The following is a 20,622-nucleotide window of genomic DNA, read 5'->3' on the forward strand; positions in this document are numbered from 1 at the left end:
ATTAATTACAGATCTTCCAAAATGTCATGGTAAACTCTCTTGTCTCACAAACGTGAATTTCAACAGAAAATTATGTTTTCCTGAATGTTTGCCCACTCTTGTTACAACACCTAAGATTTGTTTTAAGTTTAGTTTGTGCGTTTTCCAGCACTCAGTTTAATTGTCTTCCCTGTGTAGAGTCTGGTGATGTTCCATCATGGAGCTCGTTCCAGGATCAGGGTCTTTATTTCCCATCTTTGTCAGGGTCTCTCATATAGCAACATGAGAGAGAGAGAGAACATTTTTTTTTTCTGTAGAAGGAAAACAAGTTTGTGTATAAAAGTGATACTCAGACCTCAGTGCTTCATTAGCCAAATTAGTAATCAGCATTACCCAAAAGAGCCACAGTAGCGTGAATTCATTGTTTCATTTACTATAGTACTATATATTCATATTTAAACAGTATGACGGGAAAAGTCTGGGGGGTGTGTGTGTGTCTATAATTATATATAATTAATTATCTCAGCAAAATGACTCAAGTATTATTTTATCAACTACAATTGGTTATTAACATAGCAAAAGCATCCTGACTGGTTGTTAATTAAATCACAGTGTTTTAATATCTTGTGCTGCAAAGAGCTGCAGAAACTCATTGAAAAGCTGCTTGTGGCTCCTGAGCTTCAGTCTGAGTATCACTGGTGTATTAAAACAAACAAGTCTCCAAACACTCTGGCAGGGTGATGGGGGATTTTAGGGACAGGTACAATGTTAAACTACTTTAAACTCACTTTAAATAGACATTTGTTTCAACGTGTAACATTAAAAGTTAGAATCAAATTTGTAATAGCAAAGGAGAGAGACCAGGGTAACCTTAATTGCTAAGTTCATGCTGTTGAGACTGAAGAGCAGAATGTACTGTGGCCAAGTATCACAATATCTGTTTTTCTCAAAGCCCTGGATTCTGGCATCACGTGACTCTGTGAGAATCTAAGATCCTATTGTAAAAAGTTTTAGCCCCTATAATTGTGGTGAGAACCTTGAAAATGTGACATTAAAGGCTAGGAAACCAGAAGGCAAATGTATTTTATTTAAGCCAATTTCATGATTTTTGAACATACTGGGAATGGTAATACTTAGAATAGTAGGTTTAACTATAAACATTATTGCACTCATCGATTAAATTTAAACAATCTTCAGGACAGTTTAGTGACTCGTTCTTCCTGGATTAAACCCACATCATCTCATCCTCCAAAAATTCCCCGCCCCCGGACTTTATAACCACTGTCAATGAGATAGGTCAATACATATTTACATCAAGCTTCTAGCAGATGGGCATACAGGCAATAACTTCTCTGAGAATGTCTGTGAAATAGATGTTTTGACTGTTTCTGTTCTTCAACTGCTCTTCAAAGTGAAGTAACTTGTTGACTTTTTTAATTACAGGCATTAGTGCCTATATATGCCTAAAAATGGCTTTAATATATACTTTTTTCCCTCTTGTAGTGTAAAAATAGCAGAACTTGCTAGTAAAGATTGTAAATGCCCCCTTTCCTTTCACATAGTCCCTCCAAACTGGCTACAGTTTGCAGCAGAGATCTTGTATGCGAGTTTCAGCTTGGAACTGCTTCTTATGGCTGATACAAATCTGTGAAAACTGGGTTTGTAATGGAAATGCTGATGGCCTCAACACCAGCAGCACTAGTAGGCACCACTAAAATATTTGGGGAGGTAGAAGAGCCTTTAATTATGTAGGTGTTTAAAAAAAGGAAAAAAAAAAGTTGCGGGGGGGAGGGAGAAGATTAGCATTGTGTGCTACTACTAAGGGATTAGAAGACTATGCAGCTAAGATGGTTCATAAACAATCCTATTACATATTTGTAAGTGTCTTTCTGCTTGCAAAAGGCATTGTTTGGTTTTTCATGTAGTCTTTAAGTGGACAACTTACAATGATCCAGATACCAGTTGGTGGGGAGTGGGAGGAAAAGTGGCAAAAGCTGTATAATTTTAAAGCATTCGGTCAGCAAAATGAGTTGAGTTAGAGGTACAGTTGTTCGAAGAATACGGATCCTTCATCTGAGTGGGGGGTGGGGCAGGCAGAAACTAGCTTTCAATAAACATGCAGCTTCTCTAAAGGAGTGGGGTGGGGGGAATAAGGGGGACTGTGGAGTACCATTCACAGATCCATTGAAAACTCAGTGGGTGCAAAATTGAAGACCATGTTCTTATTGATGGATGATAGAACTCACCACAGCATACGTATAGTGCTGTATCAATTTTTAAATAAGTTAAAACTCTTAAAACAGCATTTCATTATGGTAAAACTATTTGAAAATGCAAGTATCTTTCTTTAAATAACTGCGAATTTAAATTGAAATATGGTAATAGTTGCAGTGTCTTTTAATTATTTTCCATATTAAATCTCTTTATGGTCCACACATGGGAATTTACAAATAATGAATATAAGATTTTAGTCTAATTAGAAGTGTGAAAAATAGTAAAAATTATGTCTTGAAGTGGCCTTAGCTGAAAGCCTGGTATCTAATTTATTTTTATAAATATAAGGACTACAGGCCTATGATTTGACTATGCAGTGTGAGCTAATTTGGACATGCTGATCAATAATAGCCTTTAGGTTTCATGCATTCCAAAGCAACTCCCACCCTCAAAAATCTAGTCTGCAAAACAAAAGGGGGCAGAGAGAGACTTGGCCTTTCACACACCAAAATATTTCTCTTTTAGAATATAAGCCTACATTGAAACTAAATTGTTGCATTGGTGTCAAGTAGCATGGCTCGTGGTTTGTGATATAAGAATGGAGATGTATGAAACATTGGCCACATATGTACTTCAGGGTTACTCTTAAAAATCTCTGGTAGAGAGATCCAGGTACACACATGTATTGTGTACATCTGGGGTGTAGGGGAAACAATTGATCATACCTTGACATTTTTTTTTGTAAGCGAGAGCGGAAAGTTCCTTTGTGTGACAACATAAGGGCCACATTTTCATCTTGAGTGTTGCATATAGACGTATGCACCTCTCCAAAGCTGCTTCTGTGGTTGGGTTTGTATGTGCAAAAGGAAAATGAGACATGCATCATGTCTGAGATTAGAATCAGATCCTCAAATTTAAATCTAGCATGCTTTGAGTTTTGAGAGATCTTACTTTGTTGAAACTTTAAAACCTTTCCTGTTCTGCATGTAGTGACGTCTGGTGTTCTTAAACTGGGGGAGGGGAAGAGCGGTGGCTGTGTAACACATAGCTTGTTACCTAAGCCTCCATTTGTGTCAGTAATAGTATTTTTAATCTGAATTGCGGCAGTAAGATTTGCAGTTCAAGGATGCCCCCTCCAGTAAAATAAAGATGCTATGGTGTATCTGTGTTTTAATGTTCGAGAAACTACTTGTAGTTAGTAACTATCTCTTCTTGTTGAGCAGTTTGATTAAACTTACTCATCTGGTATTTTGAGGGGAAAAAATACTTCATTGTTTCAGAAAAAATCTTCATCTTAAATACTAACAATATTATAACATTGACAACTTAAGTATTTGAAGCCTGTTCCCCAGTATTCCTTCTGCTGGCAAGCATTTTGGTTGGTTTTATGAGTTTATGGCCCAAATTAGGCAAAATATAGCAATTATTCCCCTTAATGTGTTCTATAGAAATGCACATTAGAAGTTGCTTAGCTTTTTATAGAAATAATGTAAAACTTCACTGGCCATTTGTCAATTCTAAACATAGTTTCCAGGGTAACAATCTCGTGTGTGTGTGTATTTTTAAAAGCTATGCAGTGTAATTCTCCTTTTAGCAAAAGGATATGAAAACAAAACTTGGTTTTTAAGACATTTATCAGAATTGCTCATTAGGAGCAAATGAACTGATGGGGCCACAATATATGGAACTTGTAGGTAACTTAAAATAAGGAGCATTTATTCAATGTCTTTATTCAAAGGATTTTGTTTTTTGCTTATTTCTTGCATGCTTTTTTAAAAAGCGGAATTAAATTTTAACTACTGTATCTTCCCAGTCTTTCAAAATCACTTACCCAACTTAACTGGCAAGCAAATTGACTGTAATATTAATTACAGGAAAAGCTATTCCATTGCTAGCTTAAAAAAAATCCCCCACTGTGATGTTACTTTAGTTGGTGCTTGGTGTGACCGCTTTATATTTGCTACACAGAGAATATCGTGCGTTCTTGTGAATAATTTAATTTTTGTAACTGTAGAATGTGGGCCTGATTCCTCACTCTCACGGGTATGAATCAGGAGTAACTCTGTCACGGTGGCTGAAACTGTTGCGGGAAGAGCGTTAGGCACTGTATAGATAGAGGAGCTTTTAAAAACAAAAAAACAAACCCCTACAGAGTGGCATTAATAACCATTTTAATTTTTGTTTTATGGTTAAACGGTAGGTGTAATAAATAAATATAAATGTCATGTTTGTTTTTCCTGCCACCAGCAAAATCATTTGAAGTTTGATTCATTAACAGGAATTTGCTGTATTGGTACAAGAATCTTTAGTTTTGCCTTCAGTGTCTGGTTAATCCAGTTTGAATATCTGGACAGCTTTTTAGATACTCCAGTCCTTTATTAGACCATATACTATTTGTAGCAAATCTCAACTTTAAGTTTTAAAATACTATTATTCTGTGGGTTTTTTTGCCAGGTCCAGTTTCTTCAGGTGATTAGCCAGTATATTAAGACATGGGTAGTTGCAGTTTATCAATTCTAAATAGGCATAACTGAAATGAATTACCGTTCCATTCTTTACAAAGTTCTTAACTGCATAAATCAAGACAGCTTATTTCCAACTTTGTATGAAGCTGAATCTCTTGCAGTTGATTTCAGGTAAAATTGTAGATGTTGAGAGAAGAGCTGACTGCTCGTGACCCTTTCAAATGTACAAAGTCATTTCATTTCTGTCCTGTGTCAGAACCATCTTGACTTAAAATGCCATGGTTTTATGCTGACATCTTTCCCTTGTAAGCTGGTAATTTTACTTGTATATTTTTATTCTGTATGGTTATTTAAATCAAATTGAATAGATGAGTATTGCACTACAGCTATAACCACACAACATAATTTACAAAACAATTCTCATACAAACACTTTGGGGTAGGGAACTTGTCATTTTTTGATGGGAGGTGTTTGTAAAAGGCTTTGCGCACAATAGCAGTGCAGAAGCAAAATCTTTCAGTTGCTGTAAAATGCTGGATATAAAGATTAGGAACTCTGAGCAAAAGTTGGAGATATTTTTGGTATTCCTTGTAAACATATTTGCACAGAAACATCTTAATCTCCCCTCCCCCGAAAAAAACCAAACGTCTATGAATTTGCCTTGGCCAGATATAATCCAGTTCATCATGCAGGAATGAGAATGCTGAAATGTTTTTAAGCCAGAGATATGTGCATGGCCAGTGTTTGAGCATCTTCACCCCAAAAGAAGTTCTTGGGAGGTGGGAGCAAATCATTTCAGTATTTCCTTTTATTTACAATCTCTGCTTAGTACTGTTCTAAACCTATAGGGTTCTCCTTGGCCACAGGCACTGTGGGTTCCAAAACATGTTTTGACTGTACACTTGTTCAGAAGTTCTTTCTAAGATATATAAAAATTGCTCTATTAGTTGAGTAATCTGTGTTACGCTACTTCAAACATACCACTGTACAGTTACTTAGTAAAGAACTGCACTTTTCTCTGCCAATGAGCACAGTGAAATCTGTAAGCATATAAAACTGGTGTGGGCACAGTATAAATCTGTTAATGCACTTCAAGTCATGGTTGATACTTGTATTTGGATCCAGTTTCCAACACTGCACCAAAAGTGCAATTGAAATAATAGTATTAGAGTTTATCCAGTTCTTTTCTTCAGTTGCAGCTTTGGAGCAAGCCTAATACAGGACCTAAACATGTGTATTTCATCCTCTGTGGTAGAGGGCTGTTGTGTGTATTTTGAGAGAGAGAAATGAACATAGTTTACATACGTCTAACTTTTGAAAAGTATCTGAACAGCACGTTATTAAGATCAGATGCATATGTCTGATTTTAATAAGTAACTAACTGTATAACTCAAGGGAACCAGAGAAATTGGTCACACTGACTAGATTTATTACAAAGATCTATTAAGATGCCCACGCACTCTTAGGTATCAGGTTATCACCAAAATTTCATTCAAAAAGTAAAACCTTCATGAAGTTAAGAATGAATCAGTCATTTCTTTAAATCTTGGGTGATTGCAGTTTGCTTAATTTTTATAAATTAATTCATTAATAAATATTAATATGACAAAAGTGATTGAGCATGACCCAGGAGCACAATCACATTATAGTATTAAAACCTAGCATACGATACCTTGCCAAAGAGAGCAGCATCGTTTAGAAGGGATGTACATGAGCTGATGGTTACTGAAATAGAAAAATGTCTCTGGAATGAAATTTTGACTTCCGTCCCTCCAGGATTGAGGCATCTTTTTAAAATGAGAATTCCACACCTTAAGCACCCTAAGCATGTATTTTCTTGGAGAAAAATCCTGGTATAATGAAAGCTAGATAGTGGTGTCTGTCTCACTGAAATCAATGACCAGGATTTGTTCCTTACCATGGACCATATTAACAGATTTTGCATGTGGTTTGATTCATGATGCTTTCTTAGTAGTTATTAAAGTAAAGTTGTGTGGTGATCCTGCATGGGTGTGTGTACACAGATCAGATGAACGTAATTCAATAATATTTTATTGGCACAACAAGCTGTTAAACAATGTTGCCAAAGTGTACAGTAGCGGTGGAAGGTACAATCCTGTCCAAGTTTGAGCAGCCAAGAGCTTCATGCATTTATCATTGGTGTACATTCCTGATCCCTGGTGAGGCTGTTATACGGCATGATATGGTCTCTCACTCTCTCTTTTTCCCCCTCCTACCCCTCATTGCTTTTGGGTGAAAAGCCTTAAACTTTTTTACTTCAAAGATATATTTTTTGCCCTGTTTTGTAGAAAGTGTCTGTGGTCTCTCCTGTCACATTAGTTGCGTGATGAATCTGGGTTTGGACTGAACTGTGTGTGTGTGTGTGTGTGTGTTAACTGCATCTACTACAATACAACAGTAATGTAAAAGGATTCCCGACCCCCCAGACCTTCCTACTTATATTTTTGTGATCTGCATAAGAAATACTAGATGATGTAAAAGCCTTGTTGGCGGACAACAGAGTTATGCTGTTATGTTTGGAGCATGGCTGCTGAATGGTACAGCTGATTGTACTAACCTTACTTTAAACTTACAAGCAACAATGTGAAGTGTTCATTTAAAAAATGTGACCTTTCACTTTCACATGGTATTAATAAGTGTTTCACTATTGCCATAAATTCGGAAGTGCACAATATGAAAGATACACCTTTTTGAGGCTAGCTTTCAGAAATCTTTCTACCCCCATAGTTTTCCCCCATCTCCATAAATGGTAGGGGATCTGGTCATTTAGGAATATGATCTTTTTTTTTTTTTTTTTTTAATTTTCACCCTAAATACTTATCTCTGTGTGCAAATAAACTGACTGGCCAAGTTAACTTTCATCAAGTTTTTTTTGTCTTTAGTAGATTAAAAAAATTGAGACTGGTAAAAGAGGCATGAATAAAGGTCATAAAACTAGATTTATTATGTCTGTCCTGTGTTTTGAGGTAAAATTGAAGAGAAACAGGGTTTTTGTGCTAGATGAAATGGGAGGAGGGAACTGTGTATACGAAATTCACCAGCTGATATACCTTCAGAATAACTATTGCCTAGTTCACAAAAAGGAAAGGAGTACTTGTGGTGCCTTTAGAGACTAACAAATTTATTTGAGCATAAGCTTTCGTGAGCTACAGCTCACTTCATCGGATGCATCTTGCCTAGTTCTGTATCAAGGATTGAGCTCTTTTGGTTAGCCCTGTTGTTGTCATGTGGTATATCGTGTCAGTACATTTGTATCCTTCTATAGCAAGTTGTGACACACTCTCAGAACTCTTTAGTGAATTTTAATTGGAATTTACAAATAAGCAAGACTATAACAACATACCTCACTTTTTAAGCACATCAAACAACATTTAGATGACTGGTACTTTGCCTTGAAATGTTCTAATACTTTAAACTGTGATTACAGACTTGACTATAAAATATACATTCATCAATTCAGTTTTACTGTTGTGTTGATGAGTAAGAATGTTTTGATAGTGCAGGACAGTGTATCACAAATGTAGACTTTTTAACTTTATTATGAAACGCCTTTAATAATAAAGTTGCCCAAGATTGCAAAGATTTCTCCAAATATTCAGACTTTTCACATTGCTCCTTAGGCTGAAGTAGCTCCAGACTTTTGCCAGCAGGTTTTGTTCTATAAATCTCGGAAATTCAAAATTCAGGGGGTCAAGTTTGTTTATTTATTTATACTGGAGACCACTTTTATTCTGTCCACTTGATTGTGAACTCCACCATGAGGTGACCAAATGTGTATGTGACCTATTTAAGTAAGTAGATAGATATACAATACTTCTACAGTTACATTGCAGTTGGTGTCTGTTCGTCTTCAGAGTTCACTTTTTTGCGAAAATAGATGATATGGAAGTGGGCTATTTACACAGTACAGCTAGAATACTGGGCCTGGTAATTACCTTCTGAGGGGAACCTTCACACACCGAAAATGTTAAGGATACAACTGGAGTTCGGTTTAACACAAGAGGCCTTTTGAACGGAGTATTTCAAGATGTAAAAACTAACTGGAAAGGTGAGTAAGTGAGGGTGAGAGAAGGAGTCAATTCTAGAAGAAATTTGCATAGAGAAAAAGAATGCCTTCCATGCCAGTGAGCTGTAGCTCACGAAAGTTTATGCTCAAATAAGTTTGTTAATCTCTAAGGTACCACAAGTACTCCTTTTCTTCTTCCATGTCATTATTAGGCAAGAATATCCCTAGCAGTGAGCATTGTCTACTTCGTCCTAAGACACTACTTGTCTGTACATGTTTGTTTGTTTGTTTGTTTGTTTGTTTTTTTGTTTTATTTTTAAAAATCGTCTGTTACTTTTTTGCAACACCACAAAACTTTGATACAGATCACTTTTAAAAGTTTAAAGTTTGTTTATAAACATTGGAAAGCAAAGTAGTATGTGTTTGAACCAACTGTTATGTATTCTGAGGCAAAAATGTTTCTTCAGCAATTCTTAGCCAGCTAAGACTTAGTTGTACCCCATATCCCTCCAAAGGGCTTTAAGTGATTATTTTTATGGTATAATGTTATCAATTTTCATGATTTCTTACAAGAATAGCTTAACTGGTCACATGCACGCACACAGTACCTGAGTACAGCTGGAGCTGTGTTAATCTACACATTCTTGAGAATCCCAGGGGCTATGTGGCATCTCTGGCATTTATTTGTTCTCTTGCCTTGGGGGAAGGGAGGAGACAAAGGATTTGGCATTGAATCTAGTCAGCTTTGCTGTTGTACTTCAAAATAAATATGTTGTTGACTAGATAGGTGACTGAATGCTAATACAAATTTGACGCGAAAATCTAATGAACTAATTTCATAATTTCTGCTTTGGAAGCAAAGAATGTCAGGAATTCACGTGTTAAAATGTGATCAATCAGGCAAGCCCCTTAATCTCAAACCAAACCTATTTATTCAGGGTTTTTGTTTTTCTTTTTGTAGGGGCGATAGAATGCAGTAAATATTTGAAGTTTCCTCTCGGAAACCTCCTGGTGTAAATTTTTTTCTCAAAAACAGTGAGGGGTGGAAACTAGTATTTTGTATAGGCTTTTGTATACAAAGAGCTAGATACCTGTGTCTTGCTTAAAAAGGTTTAATGAAAATAGCTTTCAAGCTACATACTTCTATGAAACATCACAGCTGCCACATGTAAAACAAATATTACTCTAACAGTTTGATGGACTTGGTCTTACACTGGTTTTGATCGAACTTCTTCCATTTGCACTTCATTGTTTTGTCTTTGTATACTGTGGATCTTTCTGCCTAGTTTATTAGAAAACATGCTTAAATGTACACTTTTTTTCTATTAATGATGCTTTTTCTGTGTTTTAACTATTTTCTTTAATTCGTCTGCAGGAGTCGGAAACTTCAGATCAGAAATATCCCGCCTCACTTGCAATGGGAGGTAGGATTTCACATTTTAAAATTGACATCTGTATCTAAAGCTGTATATTTCTGTTTCTCTTCTCCTCCACGAGACTTCATGCCTTTCCCCTGCCCTCCACTGGCTTCACACATGCCCCATTCTATTCTATATGTGGCGGGGGGAGGGGGAGAATCCTTTGAAAGTGTGAACAATAGAGCCTTCTAAGCAATTCAGATAACTGCCTTCATTTCTACTCTCTGAGTTAACATAAATAATGTTGAAATAGATTCTTGGGTGAATGCTGACTTCCTGATTCAGTCACTCTCTTTGACAGAAGGTTTATCCCTTTCAGAATTTTCTGGTACATGAACTCAGTAATCTTATGGAAGTTCAGAGTTAAATTCTTGGCAAAAAACCTTTCAACAGCAAAACTTTAATACTAGGCCTTTGTCTTTCAAATATTTTTTTTCCTTTCCACGAGTGGTGACATTATGGTAATTCTAGAAATAGAAACTGGTTTTGCTCATACAGTACAATTAAATCATCAACTCTGTCACCAGCCATTTCCATAGCAATTGCATATGATGCCACAAATAAACGATTGTGATTTTTACAGTAGGTAGGAACAGGATGGGTTGTTACGAAGATAAATCTTTTTGTTTATAAGATACACACACATACGGTGGGAAACTGTAGTAAGTGTATTTTTCAAGGATCCCTGTATCCTAGCCTAGCTGATGGTAAGTCATCATGCTGGCAGATGGAGATCTGAGGGGATAGAGAGTTAAGTTCTTGTAATGTCATTAATCTGATGAAGCAGGTTGGCCAAACCTGTTCAGTTGTCTTTCTGTCTGCAACTACTTCATCTGCAAAATATCTACTGGGTGGTTTTGCCCTGTTCTGGACTAGAAGAACGGAGACCGGGCTCTCTCCAGTTCAGGCTCCCCATTTAGGGGTTTGTGTGCTATGAACACAGCCCTGTTCACCTACCCCCTCCTTCTGGTTTTCACTGTCAAATCTGGAAGTTGCAAAATAAGATACTGCACAACATTTTGATTACCAGTGATAATTTTATGTTTTGTTTTTTTTTTTAAAGTTTGCAGATGACTCAAAAAACTGGGGGAGTGGTAAATAGTGAGGACAGGCCACTGATTCAGAGCGATCTGGACCTCTTGAGAGACTGGATGCAAGCAAATAGTATGCATTTTAATGTAGCTAAGCGTAAATGTCTAGGAACAAGATGGGGGATTCTCTCTTAAGAAGAGTTCGGGGTCGTAATGGATATCAACTGAACCTGAGCTGCCAGTGTGATGCTGTTGCTAGAAAGGTTGGTGTGATCTGTGGGTGGATAAACAGGGGAATCTTGAGTAGGAATAGAGAGGTTATATTGGCACTGGTTTGGCTGCTGCTGGAATACTGTCTGGCTCTGGTGTCCACAATTTAAGAAGTGTTACAAAATTGGAGAGGGTTCAGAGAAGAACCAGAAGAATGACTTAAGGATTGGAAAACCTGCCTTATAGTGATAGACTCAAAGAGCTCAATATACTTTAACAAAGAGAAGGCTAAGGGGTGACTTGGTTACGGGCTATAAGTACCTACATGGGAAACAGATACTTAACAATGGCCTCTTCAGTCTATTCAGTCTAGCAGAGAAAGGTTAACATAGTCCATTGGCTAGGAGTTGAAGCTAGACAAATTCAGACTAGAAATAAGCTGTAAATTTTTAACAGTAAGAGTAATTAACCATTGGAACAACTTTTCAAGGGTCGAGGTAGATTTTCCATTACTGGCCATTTTAAAATCAAGATCATAGAGGCTAGAATAAGGGGTGCTGCTGCACTCCCTGGCTTGAAGTGGTTTCCATACCCAGGGTTTACAGTTTGGTTCAATGGCTCTCAGCACCCCCACTGTATGAATTGTTCCAGTGCCCCTGATCAAGGTTTGTATGTTTTTGTGAGATGCTCTCGGAATTACTTTCAGGGAAGCTCTATGGCCTGCATTAATGCAGGAGGTCAGACTAGATGATCACAACGGTCCCTTCTGGCCATGGAGTCTGTGAATAAGAATATCCATCACAGGTCGCTCCTGGGTTTCCCCCCCAGTTGGACAGTAGCCACCTGTATATCTTAGTGTTTTATACTGCCCCCATCATCATGGTGACTGAATGCCTTCCATGTAAAGTCAGTAGCAATAGGGAAGTCTCTAGTGGACTTGGTGGATTCTCTGGGAATACTACTTATTTTGGGGGTAAAATCTCTGCCTGGGTGGGCAGGGTTTTTGGCTTTGGTTGTGTGTGGATGTTTTGAACTTCTTTTAATAGTTTTGTTTTTTGGCTGGTAAGGGCTTAATGGGTAGCAGGTTGTGTCAGTGTTATGCCATTCTTCAGTAGCAAACTTTTCCCAGATTTCTGAACTTTATCTTGCTGGCTGTGCCCAGTTCCTTGAAATGCCTCTGTATACCTCAATCTGTTGGTCTGAATCTGTCTCTCGCTAAAAGGGTATATCATTACCTTTATATTTCTGACCTCACTGGTAGATGTCTGTCCTGCTTTCCCTCAACTCCAAGTATAATTAATTCCCCAAAATGTTGTAACTGTTTTATGGTGACATTCTGGTTGCATTTCAGTGAAGGTGAGCGTCTTTCTGTGTGGGATTCCTAAAGGTTCTTAAGGCCAGGTCTATACTACAGACTTATATTGGTATAACTGTGTTGTTCAGGGGTGTGAAAAATACACATACCTGAGCAGTGAAGTTATACCCCCCACGTAGACAGCACTATGTCGAGGGGAGAGCTTCTCCACTTGTCATAGGGACCACCTCTCAGGGAGGGGTTCTGCGAGGTACCTGCTTAGCACAAAGGTGGGATGAGTTCAGTCATATAAAAACGCTTCTAGCGAGTGCTGAAGAGGAACGTGTTCACTATTAATGGTATAGAAAGGTATAAGAGAAGTGTCCTGGAATTACCTCTGCAGTATCTTTCTCCTAAATGCTTCTGCTTCCACACACATAGCCAACTAGACATGAGGAACTTCAGGGTCTCAGTATGTGAATAAGATGTTAAAAAGGCAAGGTTTAAATTCATTAGACACTTTGGGATTGTCTTCATGTACTGCGCTACAGTTAGTGAAGATGATCCTACACCAATGGGAGAGCTTATCTCATCTGCGTAGTTACCACATCTTGATGCTAAAATCCCTTTCAAGAGCTGCCTTTGAACTCTCTGTTTGGACAGGTCTTGGATTTGTCTTCCTTAAAACTGCCTTTCTTGTGGCCACTTGCTTGGTGGGGAGAGTAGGAAAACTTTAAACTCCTTGAGCAGGGATCCCTGCCCTGTCTCTTCATAAGAACAACCTCTTTGCCTGACCTTTCTCTGTAGGTAGCCCTGTATGCTGCAGCTGGCTACTGCCCTATGCCCCAAAGTACCCAGTGTTTCTACTGAAGATGGGCATTGCTATTTAGGTGCCCACTCTGTGGGCTGGCGTAACGGATGATAGAACAATTTTACCTGTTAGTTTTCTTAGGGCAGGCCTTCACTACCTGCCAGATCGGCGGGTAGTGATGGATCCCTGAACACGCTCCCCATCGACTCCAGAACTCCAGCTTGCGAGAGGCGGAAGCGGAGTCGATGGGAGAGCAGCAGCAGTCGACTCGCCGCCGTCCTCACGGCCAGGTAAGTTGACCTAAGATACTCCCACTTCAGCTACGCATCTTCGGTTGAGCACCCCCCGCCCCCGGCCACAGTATAGACCAGCATTTATAGTCATTCTGTGCTAATCCATTTATTTTATGGTTCTTTTGTTGTATTGGTGGAGTTGGGGCTGTTTTTAATTCTTATGTATGGTTTTGAAAACATTACATTATATTGCTGGTGAAGTCTCTAACCAGTCAGCCCCTCATAGAGAGAAGGTGTCGATGTACAAAATCGTTGCTTTTTCCTGTCTCCATATGCTGGTGAGAGAACTCAGTTGACTGCTTGCACTGGCATAGAGGGACTTGGAGAAGCCAGGTTACAAGGGAAGAAACTAATATTCATGTATAAATTTGGTTTATTTCCAATACAGTTGTTTTAAGGAGGTTACCCAATATTGTTGTTTTCTGCACTAAAGTCCTCTTTCAGTTCCCTTGAAAGGAAGGAATTCTGAGGGGATTTTAAAAATAGGGCTACATTTTACATAAGGGAAACCAGACCAATCTATCACTATATTGAATGGTCAGTGAACACATGTTATACACTTGTGCCTTGTAGTTTGTTGGTAATTTTGTATTGTGGTGGTACCTAGAGGCCCCTGTCAAGGATCAGGGCCCATTGTATTAGGTGTCCTCTCGCACTCCCCTCCTCACACCAAATAGGTGCCCCAAAGAGCTTACAATCTTATTTTTTTTAAATATAGGTCACTGTTTCACAAGGAGCTTGGTAATCTGTTTTGTGCTAGGGAGACTTGGAAGAAACCTATATGAATTTGTGCATTTAGGCAAACACTTGAAAATGGCTTAAATGAAGTTTATTGCCTTTCGTCTGAAAGCAGTGGAATTACATAGTTGGAGGCCACAATCTCCCAAAATCAGGTCCTGGTAGGCCAGATCCTAGTTTTGCCTCCTCACTATACCATACTGGTCATAGATCAGATTAGACATCTCAACAAAAATATGCAAATATTTAACCTGAGTGTATGTGTGTTAGCATTAAACAACATTTACATTGTGGTAGCATCTTTAGACCTCAACAGATTGGGCACTATTGTGCTAGGCGTTATACAAATCTCAGCTCACTCTGGAATCAAGGAAGGACAATGACTTGTGGCTGAGCGTTCAGTTGTCTCAGTTGATGGATTAGTCTTGGAAGAGTAGGATAACAAATATCTTTACTTACATTGTAGTGTTTGAAATTAACTGAATTTTAAGATTTTTTTGAGATTCTTGTTTTTATCATATGGTAGCATCATGCATAGTATTAAAGTCCCTGCCACATTGTCAACCTCTTCCCTTTATTTGGAGGCATTAAAATGAATAGTGAAGGATCAGAGTTGTCCCTGAGCTCTTATAGAAAATCACTTGCTGAGAGGCTGCTGCAGAACTCTCTGGTGATATCAGATGCTCTCGGAGGCAAAATGTGATTTTACAGTTATCTTTCATTGTTTTTTGAATTGTCTGTTTTGCTCATGAGTGGCAAACAAGAGGCTCCCCTATGTATGCGGCTTCTAAGCCATAAAATTTCCATAGAAATTTTAAACTTGGATGTTACATTGTTTATAACTTTTTTAAAACGTGAGCCGATGCAAACTTTTATGTTGTCTTACAGACGACTTCAGTGCCTCTGTTTCTAGTAGCTTTACTAAGAAGCAGCAGAGACATTTCAAGTCCTTGGGCAGCTTGACTACTGCTTCTTAGATAGCAGTAGTGAAACAGTTAAGTGTTATATCCATTTCACACAGCTTACTTGGGAGACCTATGAATAGGACCCAAAAAAGGAAGCTAAGAGAGGGACAGAATAAGGGATCCATTTCTTTTTACCCTTCCCTTTACAGCAGTCTAGATCAGGGAGAAGAGAGAACTCCTTGACCCTTCCCAGCATCTACTTTGTGGATTTTCATGTTATTGGACGTCTACTAGTTTGGTTACAGGGTGATACAAAAACAGAGCTAGCCAGCAGAATCCACACACTGCAGCTGGGTAGAAATCCAGTGCCTGCCCTCCTGGACATTACTTTTCTGCACACGTAGCAGGGATAGTTCAGAACTGCCAGTCACAAACTCCTGAATATGGGGGAGCCCTTTCTCCCTTAGATTCCCTACTGGCAGGTCTGCCTCCTATGTGGAATGTTGTAACTCATTCTGCGGTCTCTGGAAAATTGTAATATAGTGGAATTCAAAGCAGAGAATTAACTCCTACGCGTTAATCTCTTTTGGTTCAATTGTATAGTTTTCATCCAAAAAGCCACAGATACTTAATTTGTTGCCAGAGTGCTAACGTTAATGGCAGGCAAACAGACTTCGTGGCGAGAGCAAGAAATCTTCTAAGTCCTGGAGACAAGGCAGAGCCACCTTTTGTTGTTTGTTATAGGTTGCATCTGCACATTATGCAGGCAGGGTACTTTTAAGGGGAGAAGTGAGACTGAAACAAGAGTGTTAGAGACACCCCTCCAGCCAGAGTTGTATTAGTTCTGCTTCCCTTAGTCATGTATGCATTGCTTCATTGCCTTTAAAGTCCAAGACGTATCACCCTTACTCTTGAAGTGTTGCCAGAGGTTTGCTGTGGGTAAGTGACAATATCATACCTATATTTAAGAAAGGCGGGGAAATGATCTAGGAAACTACAAGCCCGCTAGTTTGAACTGAATTGTATGCAAGGTCTTGTAACAAATTTTGAAAGAGAAAGTAGTTAAGGACATAAAGGTAAATGGTAATTAGGATAAAATACAACATGGTTTTACAAAAGGTAGATTGCGCCAGACCAACCTGATCTTCTTTGAGAAGGTAACTTATTTTATTTTTTTTATTTTTATTTTTTAAAGACAAAGGTAATGTGGTAGATCTAGTCTACCTGGATTTCAGTAAGGTATTTGATATAGTTCCACATAGGAATTTATTAGTTAAATTGGAGAAGATGGCGATTAATATGAGAATTGAAAGGTGGATCAGGAAGGAGACCACAATGAGTCATGCTGAAAGATGAATTGTAAGGCTGGAAGGAGGTTACTAGTAGAGTTCCTCAGGGATTGTTCTTGGGACCAACCTTATTTAACGTTTTCATTCACAACCTTTGGCACAAAAAGTAGGAGTACACTAATAAAATTTGTGGATGACACAAAGTTGGGAAGTATAGCCAATATGGAGTTGGATGGGAATATCATGCAAGAAGATCTGGAGGAACTTGAAAACTGGAGTAGTAGAAATGGGATGAAATTTAATAGTGTGAAGTGCAAGGTTTAATGCACCTAGGGACTAACAAAAAGGGTGTTTGCTATAAGCTGGGGACGTATCAGTTGGAAGGAACAGAGGAGGAGAAAGACCTGGGTGTATTGACTGATCGTAGGATGACTGAGCTGCCAATGTGATGTGACGGTGAAAGGCTAATGCAGTCCTAGGATGCATCAGACAAAGCATTTCCAGTAGAATAGGGAAATATTTTTACCGTTATACAAGGCACTGGTGAGATCTCATCTGGACTAGTGTGCAGTTGTGGTCTCCCATGTTTAAGAAAGATGAATTCAAACAGGAATAGGTGCAGAGAATAGTTACTAGGATGATTAGAGGAATGGAAAAACCGACCTTATGAGAGGAGACTTACGGAACTTGGTTTGTTCAGTTCAGTGGTTGTCAACCTATTTGTGGGCCACATCCAATACTACCTGCATGGCTCTGAGAACCTCACATGGGCCACAACTGTGCTGATTGGGCCATAAGTGGCCCACGGGACGCAGGTTGAGAACCACTGGTTTAGCTGAACCAAATGAAGACTGAAGTGAGATATAATAGCTTTCTATAAATACATCGTATGGCTAAATAATTTAAATAATGCCTCTCCCTTCCAGGTAAGTGCCAGTGTTCACATAGGAACAAATGGCTATAAACTGGCCATTAACAAGTGTAGGCTCACAATTAGGTGAAGGTTTCTAACCATCAGAGGAGCGAAGTCCTGGAACAGCCTTTCAGGGGGAGTGCAATGGGGGCAAAAAACCTAACTGGCTTCAAGACTGAGCTTGATAAGATGATGAAGGGGATGGTATGATGAGATTACTACTAAGGTGCCACAAATACTCCTTTTCTTTTTGCGGATACAGACTAACACGGCTGCTACTCTAAAACCTACAACAGTATGTGGCCCATTAGCAATAGCTAATGGCAGAAATCCCCAGCGGCCAGAGATAGGGCACTAGCTGAGGAGGGCTATTAGTTACTATAGAGTATTCTTTCCCAGGTCTCTGGCTGGTGGGTCTTACAGACATGCTCAGGGTTCAATTGATCGCCATATTTGGGGTCAGATTGGTAGAGACCCTGAACGTTTCTTTTCTTTCCTCTGCATCATGGGCATATGGGTCACTTGCAGGTTTAAACTAGTGTAAATGGTGGATTCTCTGTAACTTGAAGTCTTGAAATCATGAATAGAGGACTTCAGTAACTCAGCCAGAGTTTATGGGTCTATTACAGGAGTGTGGCCTGCAAGGTGCAGGAGGTCAGACTAGATCCGGGATTCTCAAACTGGGGATCAGGACCCCTCAGGGGGTCACAAGTTTCTTACATGGGGGGTTGTAAACTGTCAGCCTCCACCCCAAACCCCAGTTTGCCTCCAGCATTTATAATGGTGTTAAATATATTAAGTGTTTTTAATTTATAAGGAAGGGTGGCACTCAGAGGCTTTCTATGTGAAAAGGGTCACCAGTACAAAAGTTTGAGAACCACTGGACAAGATGATCATGATGGTCTCTACTGGCCTTAAAATCTGAATTTATGAATGTATCTGTTGGGTCAAAAAGAAAAGGAATAGTGGAACTGGATGACTGAGATCCTAGACTTTTCTTATGGCCCCATTTAAAGGATCATGTATTCTCAAAGCATGGGTAGACAACCACTAAAATGAGAAGAATGTCGACAGAGGTTACTTTTTAAAAAAATACTGTACTGCACTTTCTTGACTTCCTAAAACACCTGCTTCTACTGACTTCTCTTCATACTGCAAAAAACTCTTAAAATAGTACAAGTTACTGGTTGAAACTAAAGTCAGATATGTAGCTCCTCAGCATTTGGGGGAACTTAGATACTCAGAGTAAATAAACTGGAACGAGGGTAGAGGGATTAGATGGCGCCATATAGAAATTTATTGGAATCATATTCAAGAGAGGAAAATACCCTTAGAGAGATGGTGGGGGGGGAAACTTGGCAAAAAAAGGTATATTTTTGGCAGGTAAATGGGATAAAAATTGCTATCTTCTTTCTTCCATTCATCTATGAAGATTATCTTCCTAGCAGAAAAAGGAAAATTTTCCAGACAAGTAATTGTGGATCAGCCGATTTTCTTTCTTAAATTTTAACAGTCCAAGCCAATTCTGGTTTGTTTCCAAGGATGCTGTAGATTTGGTATCTAGCAGAAGCCATGATGTTCAGTGGAAAGGATTTCTTCACAATAAACCAAAACTGAAAGAAGAAATGTCGAGATGGTTCCTGCAGCTCTCTGGACAGTTATATAGTATATTCTTTTCCAAAGCAGACCTGGCTTTGTGCAACCAACAGACAAAAAATTTAAAATTCATTCTTAAAATTGATGTTAATGACAATTTATACAAATACATCCAAAGCCTTCCTCAAATTAATTCCACACTACTAAATGTTATCCTTCGCAAGTGGAAAGGAGGTAGCTTACTCAGAGAAGCTAGGAAAAATTGCTTGCTTAGGAGCTGTAGATACCAGAGGAAGATTTTGGATCCACTCTGTGACAAGCAAATATTGGAACAATAGAACGAGATAATCCCAGACCAGACTGGTCTGTCTTATTACACAGGTTTCAGAGAACTTGTGGCACCTTAGAGACTAACCAGTTTATTTGAGCATAAGCTTTTGTGAGTACAGCTCACTTCATCGGATGCAGATGCATACAGACTAACATGGCTGTTACTCTGAAAGGTTTCAGAGTAGCAGCCATGTTAGTCTGTATCCGCAAAAAGAAAAGGAGTACTTGTGGCACCTTAGAGACTATCAAATTTATTTGAGCATAAGCTTTCATGAGCTACAGCTCACTTCATCTGTATTTTCCACTGAATGCATCTGATGAAGTGAGCTGTAGCTCACGAAAGCTTATGCTCAAATAAATTTGTTAGTCTCTAAGGTGCCACAAGTCCTCCTTTTCTTCTTATTACCCAGTAGCTCTGGTTCCAATGCACAACTCTCCCTGGCATCTCAATTGTTGGCATGTCTAGTGGTCAGGCTGATGTGCTTTGCAGCAGAATGGGAAAAATTCCACTTATGCCAGGTTAGTCCTAGACATAAGTCAAAGTTTAAATACTGAAAATGAATCAAGAATTTCTTGCTGTTTTGGATCTGGACACTGCAGAAAATGCCCCCACCGTTAGAAATTGTCAAGTGTGGCAATGTTAGGGAGATACTAGCTCTCAGAATTCACTAAATATTTGAGAAAGTTGAAGTTTCACACACAAACCCTGAAGCCACTTCACTGGGACAATTATTGACCTGAATTTGTCTGTGAGAGGGATACCTGTCTGTTGCAATAGCACCATGCCTCTGAACCTTTCTGCTGATTCTGCTCAAGTAATTGCCATTTTGGTTACCTGAAGTAAATGCTATTAACCAAACTACTACTTATTGTGGTAGAAGAGTTCAAGTCCCCTGGTGTATCTGCACTCCTATTTGGACAACCTGTTTTTATCGGTGTTGCTACAAAGCAGTCAAGTTGGCACTACTGGCACCTGGGTTAATTCTCTTGCAAGAGTTGACCAAATTCAGCCCAGTCATTGGAATACAAGGTTTCAGAGTAGCAGCTGTGTTAGTCTGTATTCGCAAAAAGAAAAGGAGGACTTGTGGCACCTTAGAGACTAACCAATT

The 20,622-nt window shown here is 38.8% G+C and overlaps 1 protein-coding gene across 3 annotated transcripts in view; it reads left to right on the plus strand.

Annotated features, from left to right (window-relative positions):
• IGF2BP3 (insulin like growth factor 2 mRNA binding protein 3) overlaps positions 1 to 20,622 on the plus strand; it is a 162,862-nt gene that overhangs the window by 18,104 nt on the left and 124,136 nt on the right. For all 3 annotated transcript variants that reach the window (XM_077809345.1, XM_077809346.1, XM_077809347.1), the window contains exon 3: positions 10,061 to 10,109. In XM_077809345.1, the coding sequence (XP_077665471.1) occupies positions 10,061 to 10,109 (49 nt within the window). The remainder of the gene's footprint in view (positions 1 to 10,060; positions 10,110 to 20,622) is intronic.

Source organism: Eretmochelys imbricata, chromosome 2, assembly GCF_965152235.1.
Source record: "Eretmochelys imbricata isolate rEreImb1 chromosome 2, rEreImb1.hap1, whole genome shotgun sequence".
NCBI classification, from domain to species: Eukaryota; Metazoa; Chordata; order Testudines; family Cheloniidae; genus Eretmochelys; species Eretmochelys imbricata.